Source organism: Leuresthes tenuis, unplaced genomic scaffold (genome assembly GCF_036924035.1).
Source record: "Leuresthes tenuis unplaced genomic scaffold, fLeuTen1.0.hap1 SCAF_12, whole genome shotgun sequence".
NCBI classification, from domain to species: Eukaryota; Metazoa; Chordata; class Actinopteri; order Atheriniformes; family Atherinopsidae; genus Leuresthes; species Leuresthes tenuis.
Window position 1 is genome coordinate 4,642,163 of NW_027325366.1, and position 19,339 is coordinate 4,661,501.

The following is a 19,339-nucleotide window of genomic DNA, read 5'->3' on the forward strand; positions in this document are numbered from 1 at the left end:
TCCATGGCATGGGTTTCTTGCATATGTGTGACAGCACTAATGATGCAGAGGTAAATATTGTGATTTTTAAGAGACATACTGCCATCATGGTGATGACTTGTCCAACGGGGTAAGTGGTTATTTCACTAGGATAATCTGTTTATATTTTCGAAATAGAATGGAGTTTGTCAGTGAAGACACTGAAGATGATTTCTTTGAATTTGTGACTGTTAAGTAAACTTTTATACAAAATAAAAATCTACAGATTAAAATATTACTGCATTCAAAAAAATGTACAATACAGCGAAATGGGATATGTACAGACACTTATATTCAACAACTTATCCATGTAGTTCATGAAACGCAATCTCTTTTTCTACACTGTTGAACTATTGTACTAAGAATTTAAATAAATTCATTTGATATGTATCTGTTTAACTGTCCTCTTTTACACTGGCCAGGAAAAGTGAGTGGAAGTGAATTTGAGCTGAATGGACAGTCTGAACGTGGCATAATATTACTTTAAGTAACTTTAGCATCACTCTGTCCCAAAATTTCCAAGACTGGAGAATCAAATCCTTACCATTATCTACTACAACCCAAGCCTATCCCAACCCAGTTTTGCCTGACCTGAGCTAATCCAGCTTGCCTGAGCTCCCAGTCAAAGCAAGGTCAGGGGTTCTCTGGGGTTTCAATGAGTTCACCTCAGAGCAGAGCTGGACAGGGCCAGCTTGTCAGTTTGATTGACAGCCGGGCCTCACACTTATAAACTTTAATGGCTCTTGTCATGGTACCCCAGGGGCCCCCACCCAGCAGGTATGGCAAACACACATGTGCAGACACACACAAGGATATGCAAGTGAACTACGTACAAGCATAAATTTGTCTACAACATCATCCATGGTGACATTTTGTTTTTATTTGAGTATGTAGTCCTGGCTGAGCCATTACTTCTTCATCATGGTAGCATCAGATCTGCTGCAGTCTTTGACAGAGACTGGGAGAAAGATGTTTTTTATGATGGTTTTGACTCATCTCTGAAGAAGTCTACTTCTGTGTGTGTGACACAGCTGTCCAAAGCACACAGCCCTGGCCAACGAAACCGAGACACCGTGGAAAGCCATGAGCTGAGAGTGAGGAATGTGCCCCGGTAAAAACATTCCTGAGGGAAGCTCAAACCAAAACAGTGGAAGGAGGAGGAATTCCACTTGTTCAGCAAAAGAAAAGAGCACAAGACATTCATTGTTTACAGATTTGTCCCTGCGTATATGTTGGTGGTCACTAAAATCGGTTGATTATGTTATGCTAACTGAACAAAGTAATGACGTATATTGTGCAAAGCAGGTGACCTTTTCAGATAAGGGCGGAGGTTTGCCTTGTAGTTGGGGGTGGTGGGGAACAGTCAGGCCCAAAGAGGAACAGGTGAAGTCAAGCGTCTTACTGTAACTAGAGTGTAAACACACACAACAACCTCACTGACAGCTGCTAACAATTAGCATATTAGCTAGTTGTTTATCAAATAATTGCTAACAACCGCGGTCCAGACTTAGCCAACATCTGTTTGCAAGCAATCATCAATTAGTCCTGAGTTCAGAGTTGACTAGTGTAGTCTCGAATGAATCATTCACGAACTATTTAAAAAGAAAGACTTCATGATTACGCAGTACAGCGTAGAGGGGAATAAAAGAGCTTGTAAAGTCCATTTAGCAATTTTCCTCCTTCTCTCTCACAGCTAATTTGAGCTGCTTTCAAAAGGAATCTAAAGCTCTATATAGCAGAATTTGTCCTTAGCTGCCAGTAAACACCCCCCCCCCCCCCCCCCCCCCAAAAAAAAGCTGTATTTCTTACACGAGAACGGCAAAATTCTCAAAGTACAAGCTACACAGGAGGGGAAGAGCAAGTAAGGAACTCAAGTGCAGCAGCTGCCAAAAATTGCTTTTAGTCTGTCACAAACTGACAACAACCGTTATAGCAGGTTTGATCACATAAAATGGATACCTTTGATACCGTAAATAAATTGATACAAGTTACAAGATTTGAATGTTGCAGCATGATGTAATTTTTTTTTATAAAATCCCAAATTCAATATCAATAAGACAATTTACAGTATTTGTCAGTCTAAACTGGTAAAACAAAGAAAAATACATCACTGCATACCTATTATCTAAGTGACTGTAGATACTATAATTGGATCAGAGATTTCTGATCTTGCACTCGGTTCAGGACGCCCCCAGACCATACAAATCCTCAGGCAGTTTGAAGCAGCATAAACAAAAGCACAGCTGACAAGCTAATCCAGCTGTGGTCTAAAACCGGTGCCCACTCAGCCTACACACACATTTTCACAAACTAAAACATATTCTCCAGGAAAAACTCACAAAGTGAACACATTCAAACGGGACACTGCAGACTGTCCATTTGTTGCCCAGATGGCCCTGTTGCCTGGCTGGTGGTTGGTGAGCATACACTTTCCCTTTTATGCCTAAAATCCCCTTACAGTTTTTCAGAGATGCTATCTGAGACCATAACAAGACAAAGGCAGTGTTTAAAAAACCAAAAAAATACACAAGCCTTTATTCTTGTCCCCTCTAGATCAGTCCCTTGCTGACGTTTTCCAGCAACATTCCCTGTCTATTGCAGAGACCTTTGCTGAGATTATGATAGAAGTCTTTCTGCATGTTGCTTTTATCTGATAAGGGACATTTACCCTTTTCCACTCACTGCTATCAGCTATCAAAGCTCCAAACAACTGAAAAATCTGCCTTTGTTCAAACAGCTGACATCACTTGCTGCCAAAGAGCCAGCCAGGCAAATCATGAGAACTCAGGTCAATACATCAATGTTTGTCTTACTCACCACTTTATCAAAGTAATCCAACTACCAAGTGACAGTATTGGACTGTTTTTGTACATCACTGTATATTTCAAATACATTTTTAACAGACCTCCATTAGATTAGTATTCATTCCAAACCTTCCCTGACTTTGAAAACCTGTACAGGTACAGCAGGTAGTGCAGCTGCTTAATAACAATAGTTTCCTCCCTCCCAACTTCAAATGATTGCTCCATTTCCTTTTATTATCTGCTCCCTAGACCCAGGCTGACCCTGCTGAAAGAGGTGTGAGGGTAAGCGTTTTCAGATGTGCATCAGTGAGGGGGCCCTGAGTTAGAGGGGTGCCCTGCAGGGCCGAGGCAATTCACGCCCCCTACCTCCTGCCTATTTTCAAATTCTCAGCTCCCTATGGTACTCATCCAGGGACCTCCTCCAAACTCCTGCCAGCAGGGAAGCCTAGCAGGTGGCCGAAACATAAGAAGCCAAGCCTCTGGTTCACTTCATTATTTGTCTTCAGAGAGGTGTTGTGAGTAAGGAGAGCGCCTTCAAACTACACACAAACTTCTGTGACAGCTAAAAGCATCCACCCTTATGAGGAGTCCATAAATTCCTGATGCCTTACCACATGTCGTGGTGGTGTTAGGCACCAAAGCTCTAAGTTATTGGTGGGTGCAATACAGGTACACATAATTATTAGATTAAAAGTGTTTCTTAGACTCAATAATGCTTCCTTATTAGGATGGGTCTTTCCAAATCACAAGGCTCCTTCCTTGAATTAAAAATAAATAAATAAAGGAACAGTTCTTAAAAGTATGCAGACTTAACAGTAATAGTCCCACTTACACTGCTCACTTAAGTGAGATTTGATGACATGGCATCCAAAAAAAATGCAACCTTTAAAGATCCTTCCTTGACTTTGACAAGCGCCCCAAGTCTATAAATGGCTGGCCCAGTCTCCATTACACTATGTAATGGCCAGGACTAAGACAGGGTTTATTTCAATTGTAGATGTTTGAAACTGACAGTGATGCTCAAGTAGATGGAGTTATGAAAAGTTTTATGCAAGTGGTAGAATCAGAAATGCTATAAACAGAACAGTCAGGTCTACCATCTTCACAACAAGTACAACAAACAAGTAGCTACTCCTCCTAGCTCCTGCTGTCTTCTCCACCAAGCTCATGGTAACTTATTCTCTAGTTTGTGCTAGTTCGTTATTTTATGGGTTCCTCAAAGCATGTGCAAATCATCTGTAAAGCCCCACAGAGCAAGTCGTCAGAATTGGTTAATCCAATCTCATACATTGAACATATGGTCTGTCTGACATCAGCTTCCTGAGACTGGAGGTGGTGCTCTGCACATTCAAAGCAGAGATTCCCGGCTACAGCACTGACGTGGCTAACATTAACATATAGAAAACATCTTATGAACATGTTAACAAGGTCAAGAATTAGATTTTTATTCCAGGTTTTTTTTTTTTTTTTACAAGGGTTAAAAATGCCAGAAAATAATGCCAAATCTTCAGTGTCACTTCAGAGTTCCTGCAAGGTTAATGTTAGCGCAAATTTATTCATGTGAAATAAATGTCATCTTATGTTGTTTAGTGTGTTTTGCTCTAACTCAGAGTTCCACGTGAAACACTGTATTTTTTAAATTTCCTATTAGTTTTTTATTTAACGCTTTCTCTTTTATAACTGTAGACATCTGTAGGAGTGGAACAAAAGACTTAGGGATGCACATATACTACTTTCAACATGGCTGATAGGGTTAGATCAAAACATACTGTGTAGTGCTTCGCCATTTGATAACTTTTGTTCACATATACACAGCAAGTTTTTCAACTTGTATAATAAATCAATGTAATTTCTATCTGAATATTCACTGTTAATGTAGTGTTTACTCACTAAGCTACAGTGGTATTGATGCACGCAGCTATTAAGTCCTATGGAAAGATAGATAAAGACGTAAGAAACGCTACTTTCAAGAACTTGAGAAAAAAGCTGCTCTCGACCAAAACTGGCTTCAAAGTGGGAAACGCTCCTTAATATACATGTGTGTACATATGAACATGAAATGAAAGCAAAAACAATATTTCCAGTCTATAAATGGCCACCAGAGTGTGCTGCTAATGTACAAGAAGGTCACTTTAATTAAAGGAATGCCAAGGCTTTCAAAGTACAACTAGCCACTAATTACATCAAATACTGTATTTCATTCTCTTATCCATCCATCCATCCATTTTCTATACCCGCTTAATCCGTCGGTCGGGTCGCGGGGGGGCTGGAGCCCATCCCAGCTGTCATCGGGCGAGAGGCGGGGTGCACCCTGGACAGGTCGCCAGTCCATCACAGGGCCACACAGAGACAAAGGAGACAAACAACCACACACACTCACACCCACTCCTAAGAACAATTTTAGAGTCATTCATTCACTTATCTCAGATGATAAATGTGACATGATATATTTTGGACACATAAGCTCCAAAAAGGACATTAGCCTCTAAATCAACTGCAGGAGAAGAGTGGGCATAAAAATGGTAGCTGCTCTGTTGTGTGCCACAAATCACAGAGCAGCCATGTTTGTTGAGTTTCACGGCACAGCCCACACACTTCCACAATTACCCCCTTCTGCCTGGAAATCCTCTGCCTCTGACGTGTGTAGTGTGTGAGAGGGTTGATGTCATCTCTTAGTGGCAGGAAAGACGAGGAAAACACAAAGAGGAGGTAGAGCTGGCTCAGATAGAAGAGCACCGCTGTTGCAGCAATGTTTAGTGTTTACAAGTGTTTTCAAGCCTAACTCTATATAACAGGAGCATCAAATTCAATTTAATTCAATGAGTTGAAACTCATTGCCCTCAATTAGTGTGTTCTCACATCATTAATGGAGAGGGTACACAAAATCATCCTGAACAAAAAGTAATCACATTTGTAATTTAGGCACAGATCTTTTGAGACACACTGTTCTCTGTATTTCATTCACTCAGAAACAGGAAGTCTATTCACAAGCTCAAAGTGTCATATGTCTCCAGATGAAGTTAACCTTGACTGCTTTTAACAATATTTCCAGGAGATATTTCGACAGTAATTAATCCCTTGTCCTCTTGCTTAATTTCTTACCTCATTGCCAAGCAGAGCAGAGATGCAGGCTTCAGACGCATCGCATATGGCTGTGAGGTCGTGACCCCCCTCCAAGGCAAGCACCAAGCGACCGCCTGCCAGACCCATCAGCTGCCTGGTCAGGTAGCCAAAGCCTGGACACACAGGAAATGACAACAAAGAGAAGGAGGGGAGAGAGAGCAAAAAGAATGAAATGGGTGAAAACTGCTGTTGAGCCTTTAACTTCCTCTTTGGATATTGATCAAAGCAAAAAAAGAGGGGGGGAAAAAAGGGTTTGAGTATGGATGAAGGCAGGGGTGACTGCATCAGAGAGGAAAAGGGAAACAGAGCGGACTGTGGATTTACTGGGGGCCAAAAAACAAGCCATAATACGAGCCAGGTTTAATTTTAATAAATACGGCTTTGCGTTCAGTCTTGGTCAAAGCCTTTGATGTTTTTTCTCTTAGGAGGAGGGGGGGTTCTAAAATATGCATTCAGCCACACTTTATTTTCTCCTGAATGCTACCCCAACCCCTCTTCCAGCAATCTTTTCTAAACCACCCATATCAGCCCCTTTGACAACCTAGACCACTGCTCTTTTTCAGATCAGCAGAGTGGTTTAAGAAAGGCTCGTTGCTGGCACGCATCGCTCTCTATTTGAATACAAAGTTAGTGGCAGAAAAGACTCGTGGATATGCGTGTGTGTATAGCAACCTTTCCTGCCACCAAATTTTGGATGTCACATTGCAATACATGATACAGATAATCAGCTTTTTATCTGGGCATAGAGCTAATTTGAAAACTTTAATCAACAACCCCAACAAACCTAATAAACCAACACTTATTCACAACAGAACATAAAAAGAAATCAAATGTTCCAAATTAGACATTTTACCATTTCATGAAATATATGAGCTCATTGTGAAATTTATGGCAGCAACAAAAAGTTGAGACAGGGCCATGTTTCCCACTGTGTAGCATCCCCTTTTCTTTTGACAACAGTCTGTAAACATCTGGGACCTGAAGAGACCAGTTGCTGGAAGCAACATTCCTTTCCGATATAGGATTGTAGTTGCTCAACAGTCCTGGGTCTTCTGTGTTGTATTTTGCAATTCATGATGCACCAAATGTATTCAGTTGGTGAAAAGTCCGGACAGCAAGCAGGTCAGTCAAGCACATGGACTCTTCTACTACAAAGCCATGCTGGTAGAATAGAGGTAGTATGAGGTTTAGTGTTGTCTTTCTGAAATATGCAAGTCCTTCCAGAAAAAGAAGGCTGTATGGGAGCATATGCTCTAAAACCAGTATCTGCCCTTCCAGATGTGCGAGTTTCCAGTTCCATGGGTATTAATGCACCCCCATACCATCAGAGATAGACGTATTTTGAGCTTCACATTATTACCGAGACAGATGGTCCCTCTTTTCTTTAGTATGGAGGATGCATTGTTTCCAAGAATAATTTCTAATATTGATTTGTTTGACCATAGACAAATACATGATAGATACCTGCATTTGATGGATGGCATGTGTCGAAGAGAATAATTTCCTGAACAAATTTAGTGACTTCAAAGACAGAATTATATCTGATTTTAATGCAGGGCCACTTGAGGGCCTGAAGATCATGTGCATTCAGTCTTGATTTTTGGCTGTGTCCCTGGCACACAGATGTCTTCAGATTTTCAGAATCTTTTGATGATGTTACATACTGTATATGATGCAGTTTTCATGATTTAACGAACCTCTGCTCATCTCTACTTCTAAGAGACTGCTGTTTTTAGGTGCTCTTTTTAAAAGTCAATCATGTTACTGACCTGTTGCCAATTGACCTAATTATTTCTAACATATTCCTTCAAATGTTTCATTTTAATACCACTTTCATTTCCCAGCCTTTTGTTGAGCCTATCCCAGTTTCTGAGAAATGTTACTACCATCAAATTCAGATTCAGAGTTAATACTTTCCATGAAAGAGTTAAATGTCTCATGTTACATACTGTTATTATTAATATTTAAATTTCACTCAATATCCTATCATTTTATTTGGAATTGGGGATATACAAAAAGATAATATGAGTTAGAAAAAACTGGCATATTCAACTATGAAGGTGTGATCAGTACTTACATTTGGCTGTGACTTTGTATCCTCCCAGGGGTGGGGCATGTCCTTCTACAGCATCAAAGCCAGAGGAAACCAGAACCATGTCTGGGGCAAACTCGTTGGCAATAGGCATCACCACCGTTCTACAGACAGAGAAAAACAATAAAAGTAAAACAATTCTTGCTTCCCTATTTTCTGCATTTAGGCTTTTTATAAAGGCGCCTTTGTATGAAGACAAATAAATGCATGGATTTGGCTTATTGCTTGCTGCCATGCACAGTAAGGCCAGAACGCAGAGAGTTTAGAGATCCAGTAAGTAACTTGACACTGTAATATAAAAAGCTTGGTGATAAGCGGGGTTAAAAATTATATACTGTTTTCCAAGACTTCATGATAACATTATCCGAAAAAATTCCATGTGAATATAAACTGTTGATTTTTTCCCCATGACTGCACTTCCCACAGACAATGTGAAGCTGACTTTCAGGTAAGTAGGTTTGTTTATGTGCCATAAGTAAGGATCCAGCTAACCGAGGCTGTCTTCTTCATGGGGGTACACAGAGTACTAACTTTTCAGAAATAATGCTTTTATTCATGCATTTATGCATACACTGTAGAACTACCCCCTGAAATAATGTCTCAGTTAATAACTACTTGACATAACAAAATGCACAATATATTTGTCCCATATTTGTACTCTGCACATGAAGAAAAACACATTTTTAACAAGTTTCTAGATTATAACATATCTTTAAAAACAATAAAGCAACTTAAAACAGCCACTGAAAAGTCATCATCACAGTGAACACACACCTAAATGTATTTGAAGCGCTATAATTGGTTTCCTTTCTTAAATGAAAGAAGGGGTTTGATTTTGCAGGGAATCTCATTATTTTTGCAGTCCATCTGTCAGAGCACTTTTAATTCAACTGACTTAAATTAGCAAAATTGATCAGATACTTCTTTGGATTTGTAACTTTCAGACTCATGCAAAGGGCATCAACTCAGTCCAAAAACATAGTTTGAAATAAGGGGGAATCTGAGCCGAGTTGGTGCACCAGGGTCAGTAATCCAGTGTATGGATTGAGATTCTTTTATTTATCTTGTTTCTTGGCTTGTTTCTCTCAGTGTGGTCAAGTTTGTTTCTTTTCCCCACCTCCATCAAATTTGACAACTTATCAATAATACTTTTAGCCAGATTAAGACAAATTAAACCAGGCTAAAACAATGGCAGGAGAGTGCTTCTTACAAGATGGCGCTCCTATTCCAACATCCAACCCAGCAATATACCCCCACACTTTTTTTTATATATTCTCAAGTGCGTCAAAGTATGTGGACTTCATAAATTGACATCGAGGAAAACGGAAGGTAGAAAAACTGATGCGGCTACTAATGCTACTGGTAGATGTTAAACTATGGAATTTTAAACATCTTACCCTTTGCAGCAAATCAGTAACTGCACTTCTGTGGAAGTTTGTGGAAGTTTGTCTCTCTCTCAGAGAAAACATCCACCTACTGTGTTTTTAGGAACTGTACAGTATGTGCCAGAGATAATGACCACAAATACCTCTGAAGTGGAAAGTTTGGAAATTTGGAGCCAGCAATACATTTCATGGTCCTTAAGTAAAAAGGAGGAGTGGAAGGACAGATATAATTGCATGGGTGTTGAGGATGGATGCTAATTTTTGCTCTGGGCGGGTGTGGCTTGTGTACAACCTTCATTTGACAACTAGTGAGGACGGAGTGCTTGTGTACAATGTGAAATACACAGAAATCGAATCAACAGTAGGACAGACTGTGTGACGATTCACTGCAAGCTGTGGTTGGAAAATCCAGTGCGGTTTATATGGTGCTCCTCTTGCGGAAAAAAGGATGTGTTTAATTTCAAGAACATTTTTGACAGAAGTAGATAAAATGAGATAAACTAGCTTTAACTTATCGACTTAATTTTATTGGGAGAAAAATAAAAAAACAAAACATAAACTAGATAAACATTTTCACAAGATTTGACAGAACAATTCACTAGAAACTTAGCCAACATTGCAGAAAAGAGTGTGTTTAGCATAATTCAACCTGTATCAGCGCATAAATAGTTGGACTTTCCAGATGGCAAAACAAGCGCCTCTTTCTGATTACTTGTGGGATGTCTGGCTCTACACAAGATTTCTTTTTTTTTTTTCCAAGGTTTCTGGTCTATTTAAGTAAGTTGTGAGGTCTATGAGTGATGGAGTACCGCAGGGTTATGTTGTAGGTCCACTGCACTTCACCGACCTCAGGAACACAGTGCTGGTTTGCTGGCTGTGGGCAAGCAGCTTTCCCTGAACTTTGTAGGCAAAAGGTTTTTCATCTCTTGCTGGCCACCAGATTATACCCCTGAGCTGCGCACCCCCCACCCCCCAACACCACAACACAACACGCCAACGTACACACAGCTGTCTGAGGGAGAGGCGTGAGGTAGCATTAAGAGGTTTTTGGGAGTCCCAGACAGCAACGATACATGGAGTGCATGCGTCACCGTGCTCTAGCGTGCATCTGGCAACATTTCAGGGGAAAACGTCATGCGAAAGAGATCAAGGAGTTTCATTGAGAAAGACAGAGGCTGTCTGGAAAGAGAACATGACATAACTAGAAGGGACAAGACATTAATGAACAGTGGGTGACAACCTGTTTCTGAGACAAACACACAGATATCTAAAATCATCTGCCTGCATAAACCCACTGCCTTGGCCTATTAACATTTGGGCAGTAAAAGACTCACACTAAATAAAGGGAGTCAACCACAGACACAGTTGTGGGCTGACACACAACGCAGAGGGAGACCTTGACTACCAAGGATACTTCAGCCACTCAACCTCCCACAACCCCTTCTCCAACCTTGAACACAGAAAAAAAAAAGTTCTGTTTGTGAAGCCGAATACTGCTGGTGTCATCAGCCCCGGCTCTTACACCATGAAATAATATCCTGACATTCAAAGAAATAAAAAACCACAGTAATCAATTAGCAGACTGGCAAAGAGGGAAGCAAGTGGTTTTGAGATGGAATAAATGGGTGTGAATCAGAGGCTATGCATGCAGAGATGAAAAAGACAGTTTGGTAATTAATGGAGGGGAGAGTTTACGACTGAGCCGTAGGGTATGGGACATCCTGAGCAAAGTGGTTAACAATCTTCAAAACTGCTGGCTGACTTCCAGTCAAATTTTACTGCAAATTAAGTTGCTTTTCAGTTATGGAGAGTCACCTTTTGTTTAGTGTTGTTTGGTTGACCCAGCAACAGGTGCACAAACCCTGGCTCTTACTCAACCCATGTCACCAAGCTTAGATAACCGTTAATACGTCACTGGGTTTGCTTAGTCAATCCCAATGGCTGATTGGTGTTTTCCATGATGTATGATTATTTCCAGGAAGGCTTTAAAGCTGTTACCATCAGAGTTATTTGGCCTCTTCTACCCCTCAAAGGGCCAGGAAGAGGAAATATAGACTCTGCCCTTTAGAGGGATGAATGCTCATCAAACCAGCAAACTAAAGGTTAACCTGCAAAGCTTGAAGGCTTTCCCCCTTCGTTCATAAAAAAGAAGAGGAGAGCAGGAGAAGAGGAAGAATAAGAGAGTGAAAAACTCACACACGCACACTTACACTTCAAAGCCCTGTCATCTGGCTCTGTGCAGAGCTGGTTTGAATTAAATTTAATTCTCCTCCTCTCTCTTCTTTCCAAGTTCATGGCAAGAGGGGAGAGAGAGAGAGAGACCGTGCTTCTGGTTTTCATTAGGGCCAATTTTCTTATCTTTTTTCTCTGTGCTTTCTTGAGGCTCAGACTTGATCCACTGCAAATGCAACGTGGCACAAGCCAGCAGAGGAATGGGAAGGTGCTGGCTGCAAGGCACGCATCAGTCTCCCACAGACGGAGAGGGAGGGAGGAAGCGACCACAATACACAGACAAACAGTGAAACTGAAACACAACAGAGACCCTGTGTATCAGGTGTCTGTATGTGGTTGTACGTGTGCTTTACAGTGATGGACGATAAAAAGGTGAGCATTTGCACTTGTTTTTTTGTGCTAACCATGCATGTTTGAAGGAGGACATGATGCATTTTCATGAGCTTTGTGACAAACAAAAGCATTGTAAAGACATATGATGATCCAGCACCTGTACCTTTCACTTTTTATTAACTAATATACAAGCAAGGAACACACATGTTTAATTATGAGTGAGTGTGATCCATGAGCTGCTAGATAGGTTTGCTGGTGCCCAATGGAGCCTATAAATAGTCAAATACTGCTGAAGCCTAAGGGGATTCATTGCACAAGGATCTATGTTGATAAGCAACCAAACTGCCGTATTTCATCAAATTCTCCCAGAATGCAAACAAGGTCATGCTATTGGGCATAGCACAGCTTGCGACTGATGAATGTCTTACTAGTTGCAACTAAACTAGTCACAAAGTACATAGTTAAATTCTAAGTGCCAGAAACGTCAACCTCTGGTCTCTGGGACTTTGGATTTCAGTCCAAATGAAACTGAACCATTGAGCCATTATGTAAAATATTTGCATGCTTGTGTAGAAGCATGTCAGGTGTCCTAGGTTTTTACCAATGTTTAGATGAGTGCTAAGTGTCAAAGTAATGTTTCTGATCAGAACATTGCAACGTGGCAATAATCAATATTACTCATTTGGTTAATCCCAGACAGAAGAAGTACAATGCAGGCTAAATGTAAGCATATTTTCAATAGCTTGGTGTGCTCTCTCGTCAAACACCTTTGTCTAAAATGGAAAGTTCTAGATTGTATCAGTCTCACCTCTAAATTAAGTTACAAAATGAACTGCAAATGATTCTGATCTCAGCTGATAAAATCCAAACATTATTGAATGTAGATTGTTTTTTCTGTAATATTTTAAGCTCCATACCTCCTATTTTGAATGCAATTCAATAGTAATTATTATCATTGGGTACAATAATTGTGTAGAAAAACATCTAATATCATGGCAGTATTATTCTGTACAGTCTTTTTTGCAGTTGGTGGCCATTTCTCTGAATAATTATCCCCTTTTTGGTTCAAGATGGTATGCGTGACAAGTGCTGCAGCAGCTTGTGTCTTCAGCGATGGATTTTAAACAATGTTTGTAGTATGTGGAAAGAGGAGGCTAAGGGTGAAAGGGAAGAATAAAGAAGAGAGAGGGTGAGTGAGAGCACAAAGGGTTCTGGGGCCCATTAACAGGTTAAGGTGTTCTTCCTGCAGGTTGCGTGTCGAAAGCTGCGATAAGACAGTGGCCTGTCAGATTTGATGTATCATACAAAGGTCAGATGGACACACGGTTTAAAACACGGATTCATCATCAAAGAGCGCTGAAACAAATCCAGACCTGACCCTTTCCAGCTGTATGAATCCAAAATGTGTAAGTGAAATGTTTATGTCTGCACTGAGACATGCCTGTATGTGTGAGTGTGGATTTGAGAGGTTATATGTAGCCGCACTATGAAGACCAAACAGAAATTACAAAGTCATACCTACTCAATAGCTCTTGACAGATCACTTGTCATATCTATAGGCTGTAGCTCAGGAGGAAGAGCAGTCACCCACCAATCGGAAGGTCGGTGGTTCGACTCTGGCTTCCCCGGGCTTCATGTCGAAGCGTCCTTGGGCAAGACACTGAACCCTATGTTGCCCCCCCAGTGTATGAATGTGTGTATGAATGATTAGAAAAGCACGTAGTTATGAATCTTAAGACGTGCTGTATGAATGTGTGTGAGTGGGGTGAATGCGGCATGTAGTGAAGCGCTTTGAGTGGTCAGCTAGACTAGAAAAGCGCTATACAAGTACAAGTCCATTTACCATATCTTGCTGTTTATTTTCACATTAAACGGCTGGCAATCCTTCCTTCCTCTGAGCATTTTTGAGGCAGATATTTAATGTAAAAAGGGACTGCATTTACAGTGTGACTATTCAGTAATGGAATTCTCTGTAAAGCAATAGATAATCACCATCTTACCTGAATGCAGCTAGATACTCTGCATCACCCATGGGAGGTTCCAGTCCTCCAGTAAAGGCCATGTTCACGTTGAAGCCCAAACCTGCTCCGCTGCCCACCTGCAGTACATAAACGCATCATTTGGTATGCTTAAATACAGAGGAAACCAGTGGGCAAGCGAGCACAAAGACAGACTGACTCAGTCTCACCTCATCAGGTGCTCCGCTGCCTGGGAAGAAGTTCCCGTCGTCATAGCGATGCAGAGACAGGTAGAGAACGCTGGGGTCAGTATAGAAAGCCTGCTGGGTACCATTACCATGGTGAACATCCTGAAAACATTAACAATTATTAGGTTAAGGCAACAATAAGAACAAACAAGCATTCAAAACTATTTAACACATAACTTTTCTTTGACTCCAATGATGTAAACAATCGGTTATAAGAGAAGCTGTCTAGTCTCTGATAGGACATCAACCTCTGCAAGTGCATTACGATCAGCTGAATGACGAACAGCGTGAGTTTCACATGGCTAGACACTCGGTCTGTATCTCAGCTGCAGCCTGTTGCAATGTTACAAAACAATGGTCAGCAGGATTCAATAAAACACTCAACTTCAATAGCTGCTCATGTTTGCCAACAACATGACATAAATTAAATGACCTCATTTCTATATTCAAAGAATGCTTTAAAACACAAATCCTAAAAATGTCACTGTTAGCTGGAGGCAAGCCACATGACAATGAGCCTGCGCTCTGTCTGTGACAGAGAGGAAATGAAAAAGCTCTTCAAAGGCTTTTGGAAATGGCCATGACCAGCCAGGGAAGCTGGTGAGGAGCACTGCTCCTGGACATGAGGAAGGCTTTGTCATACCTTCTTATAAATGACTCTTTGAAAAAACGGGGACAGTATCTGACCTGAATAGCAGAGACGAGTCACTTGGTAGCTGTTATATGAAAACATAATTTTGAATCTTTGTACACTTTTACATTTATATGTTATTTAGTTTTATAAAAGGGTTACTTTAAATAGAAGTGAAAATATGCCTATTAGTGATCTGACGTCAATTACTTAAGTTACCAAAGCCGACCCTTCTGGAGTTGGAGAATAGGAAAAGTGTGTGGACTGACCTGCATATCCACTCATTTTTTTTCTTAAAGGCCAAAATTAGTGAACGAGAGAAGGGTTTAGGTATCACAAAAAAAGGGACAAACTGGGACTGTTTACGGAGACAGCGACCACAGAGAATCTTCTTGCAGGTGTAATATCAGCTATCTCAATGTCAGCAGATACTCTATAAAGCTCTTTAAAAAAAGGGAAAAAGCAATACAATTTGGTCTATATTACTAAAATTATATGCCAACATTTTCAAAAATAAATAGAATTTTTAAAAAAATGAGCAGTGTTCACACACTAATGGAGACAGATTAAAAAGAAAGCCTCTTCCTGAGGTCATAGTTTGACTTTGAGAAGTCTCAGTACTGTGTTTTTATGTGAGAACTGGTATACTTTGATGCCAGATTGACAATAAAATCATGAATTATATTTAGTGATTATCTTGATTTAGTTTGAGAGTGGATAAAAAAGGATAAAGTACTTACAGTACTTACAGAAATTAATAGTTTAATTGACTTTGAGTTGTGTACTTTCTCAGTCAGTTCTCATCAAAAAGCTTTAGAATTTTTGTGCTTTTTAGTTTAAATAATGAACCTCGATCGAGCTAATGATAAAATGTCATAATCAAATGTCATTAACAAGTTAAGAGTTTAGCACCGTCGCCTCACAGCGAGAGGGTTCCAGGTTCAACTCCCGGCTGGTTCTTTCTGTGTGGAGTTTGCATGTTCTCCCCGTGTATTCGTGGGTTCTCTCCGGGTTCTCCGGCTTCCTCCCACCGTCCAAAAACATGCATGTTAGGTTAATTAGTGTCTCTAAAATTGTCCTTAGGAGTGAGTGTGAGTGTGTGAGGTTGTTTGTCTCCTTTGTCTCTGTGTGGCCCTGTGATGGACTGGCGACCTGTCCGGGGTGTACCCCGCCTCTCGCCTGATGACCGCTGGGATAGGCTCCAACACCCCCCCGACCCGACCGACAGATTAAGCGGGTGTAGAAAATGGATGAATAGAAATTAAAAGTTTTCTATTATTAGAATTACTGACCAAAGTGTTTGATGCAATGCTCTTTAATAAAAACCTCAGAGTTGTTTGTCCTTTTGTAAGTTTACAAACTCATTCTTTGACACTTAGGCCCCCAAAGCCTGGTTCAGTGGTACTCACTCTGGGTTTCAGACAGAAGATATGTTTGCATACTCTAAACCAAGGATGCCCAAACCTGGACCTTGAGCGCTGCTGTCCTGCAGGTTTTAGATGCTTCCCTGCTTCAACACACCTGATTCAAATCAATGCGTCATAAGCTCCCTGTGTTGCCAGGTAAACTCACCCAGTCCACTATGAGGATTTTGCTGACATTGAGCCTCTGCTGCAAGAGTTTGGCTGCTATGGCAACAGAGTTAAAATAACAGAAGCCCCTGCAAAGTAAAAAATAAAACCTGTCACAAGACAGCTTCAGCTGAAACACTTGAATGATAATGTCCGGTTAATTTTTTTTACATAAATATCTAAAATCACTTACATAGGCGTACTCTCCTCTGCATGGTGTCCAGGTGGTCGAACTACAGCAAAACCATTCTGTCAGGGAAGAAGCATGTTATAGTAAAAACAGATGCTCAGGGTTAATGGGAGTTTTAGAACAATTTCATAGAAATAAAGTTTAATCTCTCGACCATCCCTTCATTCATAAACATTTAAGTCAGTCAATACCAAATAAAAACCTATCCCACTAACTCCTAAAAGAATGTCACAGCATCTTTCTACAGTGGCATCTGAAACTGCACAGACAGCACAAACACATGGAGACAGACGCTGGTTTTGGGTCAGTTGAGGGGAGCTTTGTGAGGGCAGCGCTACCAGCAACAGTTTTGGGAGGCTCCAACTGCAATATGAGGACATTAGATAGATGTTTGGACTGTTGTAGAGCGAGGCAAACTGGACTAATGATGTTGAGTCAGCTGCTGTGGATTAGCAGCCAGTTGGAAGAATACTATGGTGACAACTGCCTCAGCTGATTTGAGGAAACCCACCAAAGAACTCTGCATTATACTGTATGTATGTATGTATGTGTGAAGGATACAAGAGGAGGGGATTGTTTACCTATATGGAGGACACATAACAAATCAAGAGGAGGTGAGAAAAAATTAGAGCAACAGACAGAGAGACAGAAATGTATGTGTGCTCGAGTGTGTGTGTATGTGCCTCAAGTAGATTTATGACATTCTGTTGAGCTCAGAGTTGTTGGTGCAGGTGGACTTTGGTCATTTGGCTATGAGGATCCTCACATGAACATCTGCATGAGTGTAAAAGCGTGTGTGTAAATGCATACATTAGTATTTGCACGTATTTGGATGTATGTATAAAGATTAAGTTAAGGCCATACCTGTGAATGGTAAAGCTGCAGCAAAGAAATAATTCATGTTCAAATTTCATCCTAATGTGTGCTATGCATTTGCTTTTAATTTTAAGTTCTGATAATACCAAATGTTCAAAAGGCTGTGCAGAAAAACAGATCATAGCCACGTGATGTGGGCTGAGTGATATCAATCCCAGCCAAAAACCATGTGGGTATTGGTGTGGCGTGCGTCTGTCTCCCTTTAAGGAATGTCATTAGTCTGCGGTATGTTGGTGTTAAGTTAACGCTAACTGCGTCGACTGCTCTGCAGGTGGCTTTGGTGTAATACTAATAAAAGGAGGCCTGTTAGTGGGGCCTGCTGGCATTTGCAGTGCCTGTGCACTGGGGCTCCCTGCTGGGTTCAAACAGTAAGCAGCCGTTGCCACAGACAAATGAAGAGGAGGGGGTGGTGGGGAGCAAGACATCACAGGGTGGGGATGTCTGTAGGGAAGGTGCAATGACAGAGGGAGGTTTCTCCTTTCCTGACATGTTTGGAGGGGTTGGATGGTGTACAGTACAAGTGCTAAAACAAAACAAACTAGGTACATCTTCATCTACTTGCATTTAGCATCCACCCTGCCTTGATCATGCAGAAGTAGACTGAACTCCAACTCCCAGACTTTTGATCATGGATTCAAGTAATGCATACATTTCCCCACACAAAGACATGACAAACATCAATTTCTTCAGTAAATCCAATCTCCAAAATTATACTGTGGCCCTAACAAACAGCCATGACTAATTTAACAAACCAACCTTCAGCTCTCCTGATGCTACTTTGAAAACCAGCTCCACCACGGAGCCGACGGCCAAACGAGCTGCACTCGATGAATGGACTTCATTCCAAATGGTGTCGCTGTCCACCTGCCAACACACATAAACACAAAAGCAGTCCCAGCTTGTTTATATGACATTTTACAAAGAGAAAAAAAATCTACTTTTTACCATCTTTTCTATTTTCATGCATTAAGGAATATTTGACAGGGTCAGTCACAGAGTTTCAGTGAAACAGAAATCATAAAACTGCGTGAACATTTGAAATCATTTAGTTTGTGCCATTTCAGAGGATCAAAGTCAGGCATTTAAAGCTGGAAAATTAATTGACCGGGAGAAAACAACGCAGAGAACAACGATGAAGCAGTAAGACATATTTAAAGGCTTAATCATGCAGACCTTCTGCATGTTAAACAACTGACTCAGTTCTACTCAGAAGAAAATGAAAATGTGACTTTATATTTTAAAGACAATAAAGGAATAAAGTTGGATATGACTCAACTGTATTCGCAATACATTACTCATCTTCATTTACAGTAGCTTCATATTGAGAAAACTTGTAGGAACAACCTAAAAACTTTGTATTAACTTGCTGATATTCAGTAAGTAAAGAGTCTCAGGTTGGTTGTATGTACAGTACATGATTGCGTTTGCATTTGAGTATACTCAGCCCCAGAGCAACAATTCAGTGGTCAAGCCTGATTAATGCTGAGGCACGGCTGGCCCTCTGCCCCAATCACAACAGTACATCCACACGTGTACACACGCATTCAAGCCAAACAGACCACAATATTCCATTTGATTGATTGTACACAGGGCCGTGCACAGGATAATATACACACCCTCCATCAGGCATGGCAGATACTGTAGGCAGATGGAGCGCGTGATAAACACAGAGAGAAGATGCTGGCAGGGGAAAAGAAGAAAAGGGAAGGTCTGTGTGTCAGTGTGTTTGAACTGTGCACACGTGTGGAGCAATCTATGCCAGAGCTCTGGCGAGCTTTTCTGATGTAAACCCAGGGCTCTACTCTTTCAGATATGGTAACTTCAACCTGCCTGTCAGACAGCCTTTCATCCAAGCTGATGGCCTGTGGGTCAGTCGGC

At 40.9% G+C, this 19,339-nt stretch overlaps 1 protein-coding gene across 3 annotated transcripts in view; it reads right to left on the reverse strand.

Moving 5' to 3' along the window:
* Positions 1–19,339, reverse strand: part of hdac4 (histone deacetylase 4) — a 128,783-nt gene that overhangs the window by 9,294 nt on the left and 100,150 nt on the right. For all 3 annotated transcript variants that reach the window (XM_072397852.1, XM_072397850.1, XM_072397851.1), the window contains 7 exons: positions 18,218–18,325; positions 16,589–16,644; positions 16,397–16,484; positions 14,176–14,295; positions 13,988–14,085; positions 8,023–8,141; positions 5,925–6,058 (listed from right to left, as the gene is read on the reverse strand). In XM_072397852.1, the coding sequence (XP_072253953.1) occupies positions 5,925–6,058; positions 8,023–8,141; positions 13,988–14,085; positions 14,176–14,295; positions 16,397–16,484; positions 16,589–16,644; positions 18,218–18,325 (723 nt within the window). The remainder of the gene's footprint in view (positions 1–5,924; positions 6,059–8,022; positions 8,142–13,987; positions 14,086–14,175; positions 14,296–16,396; positions 16,485–16,588; positions 16,645–18,217; positions 18,326–19,339) is intronic.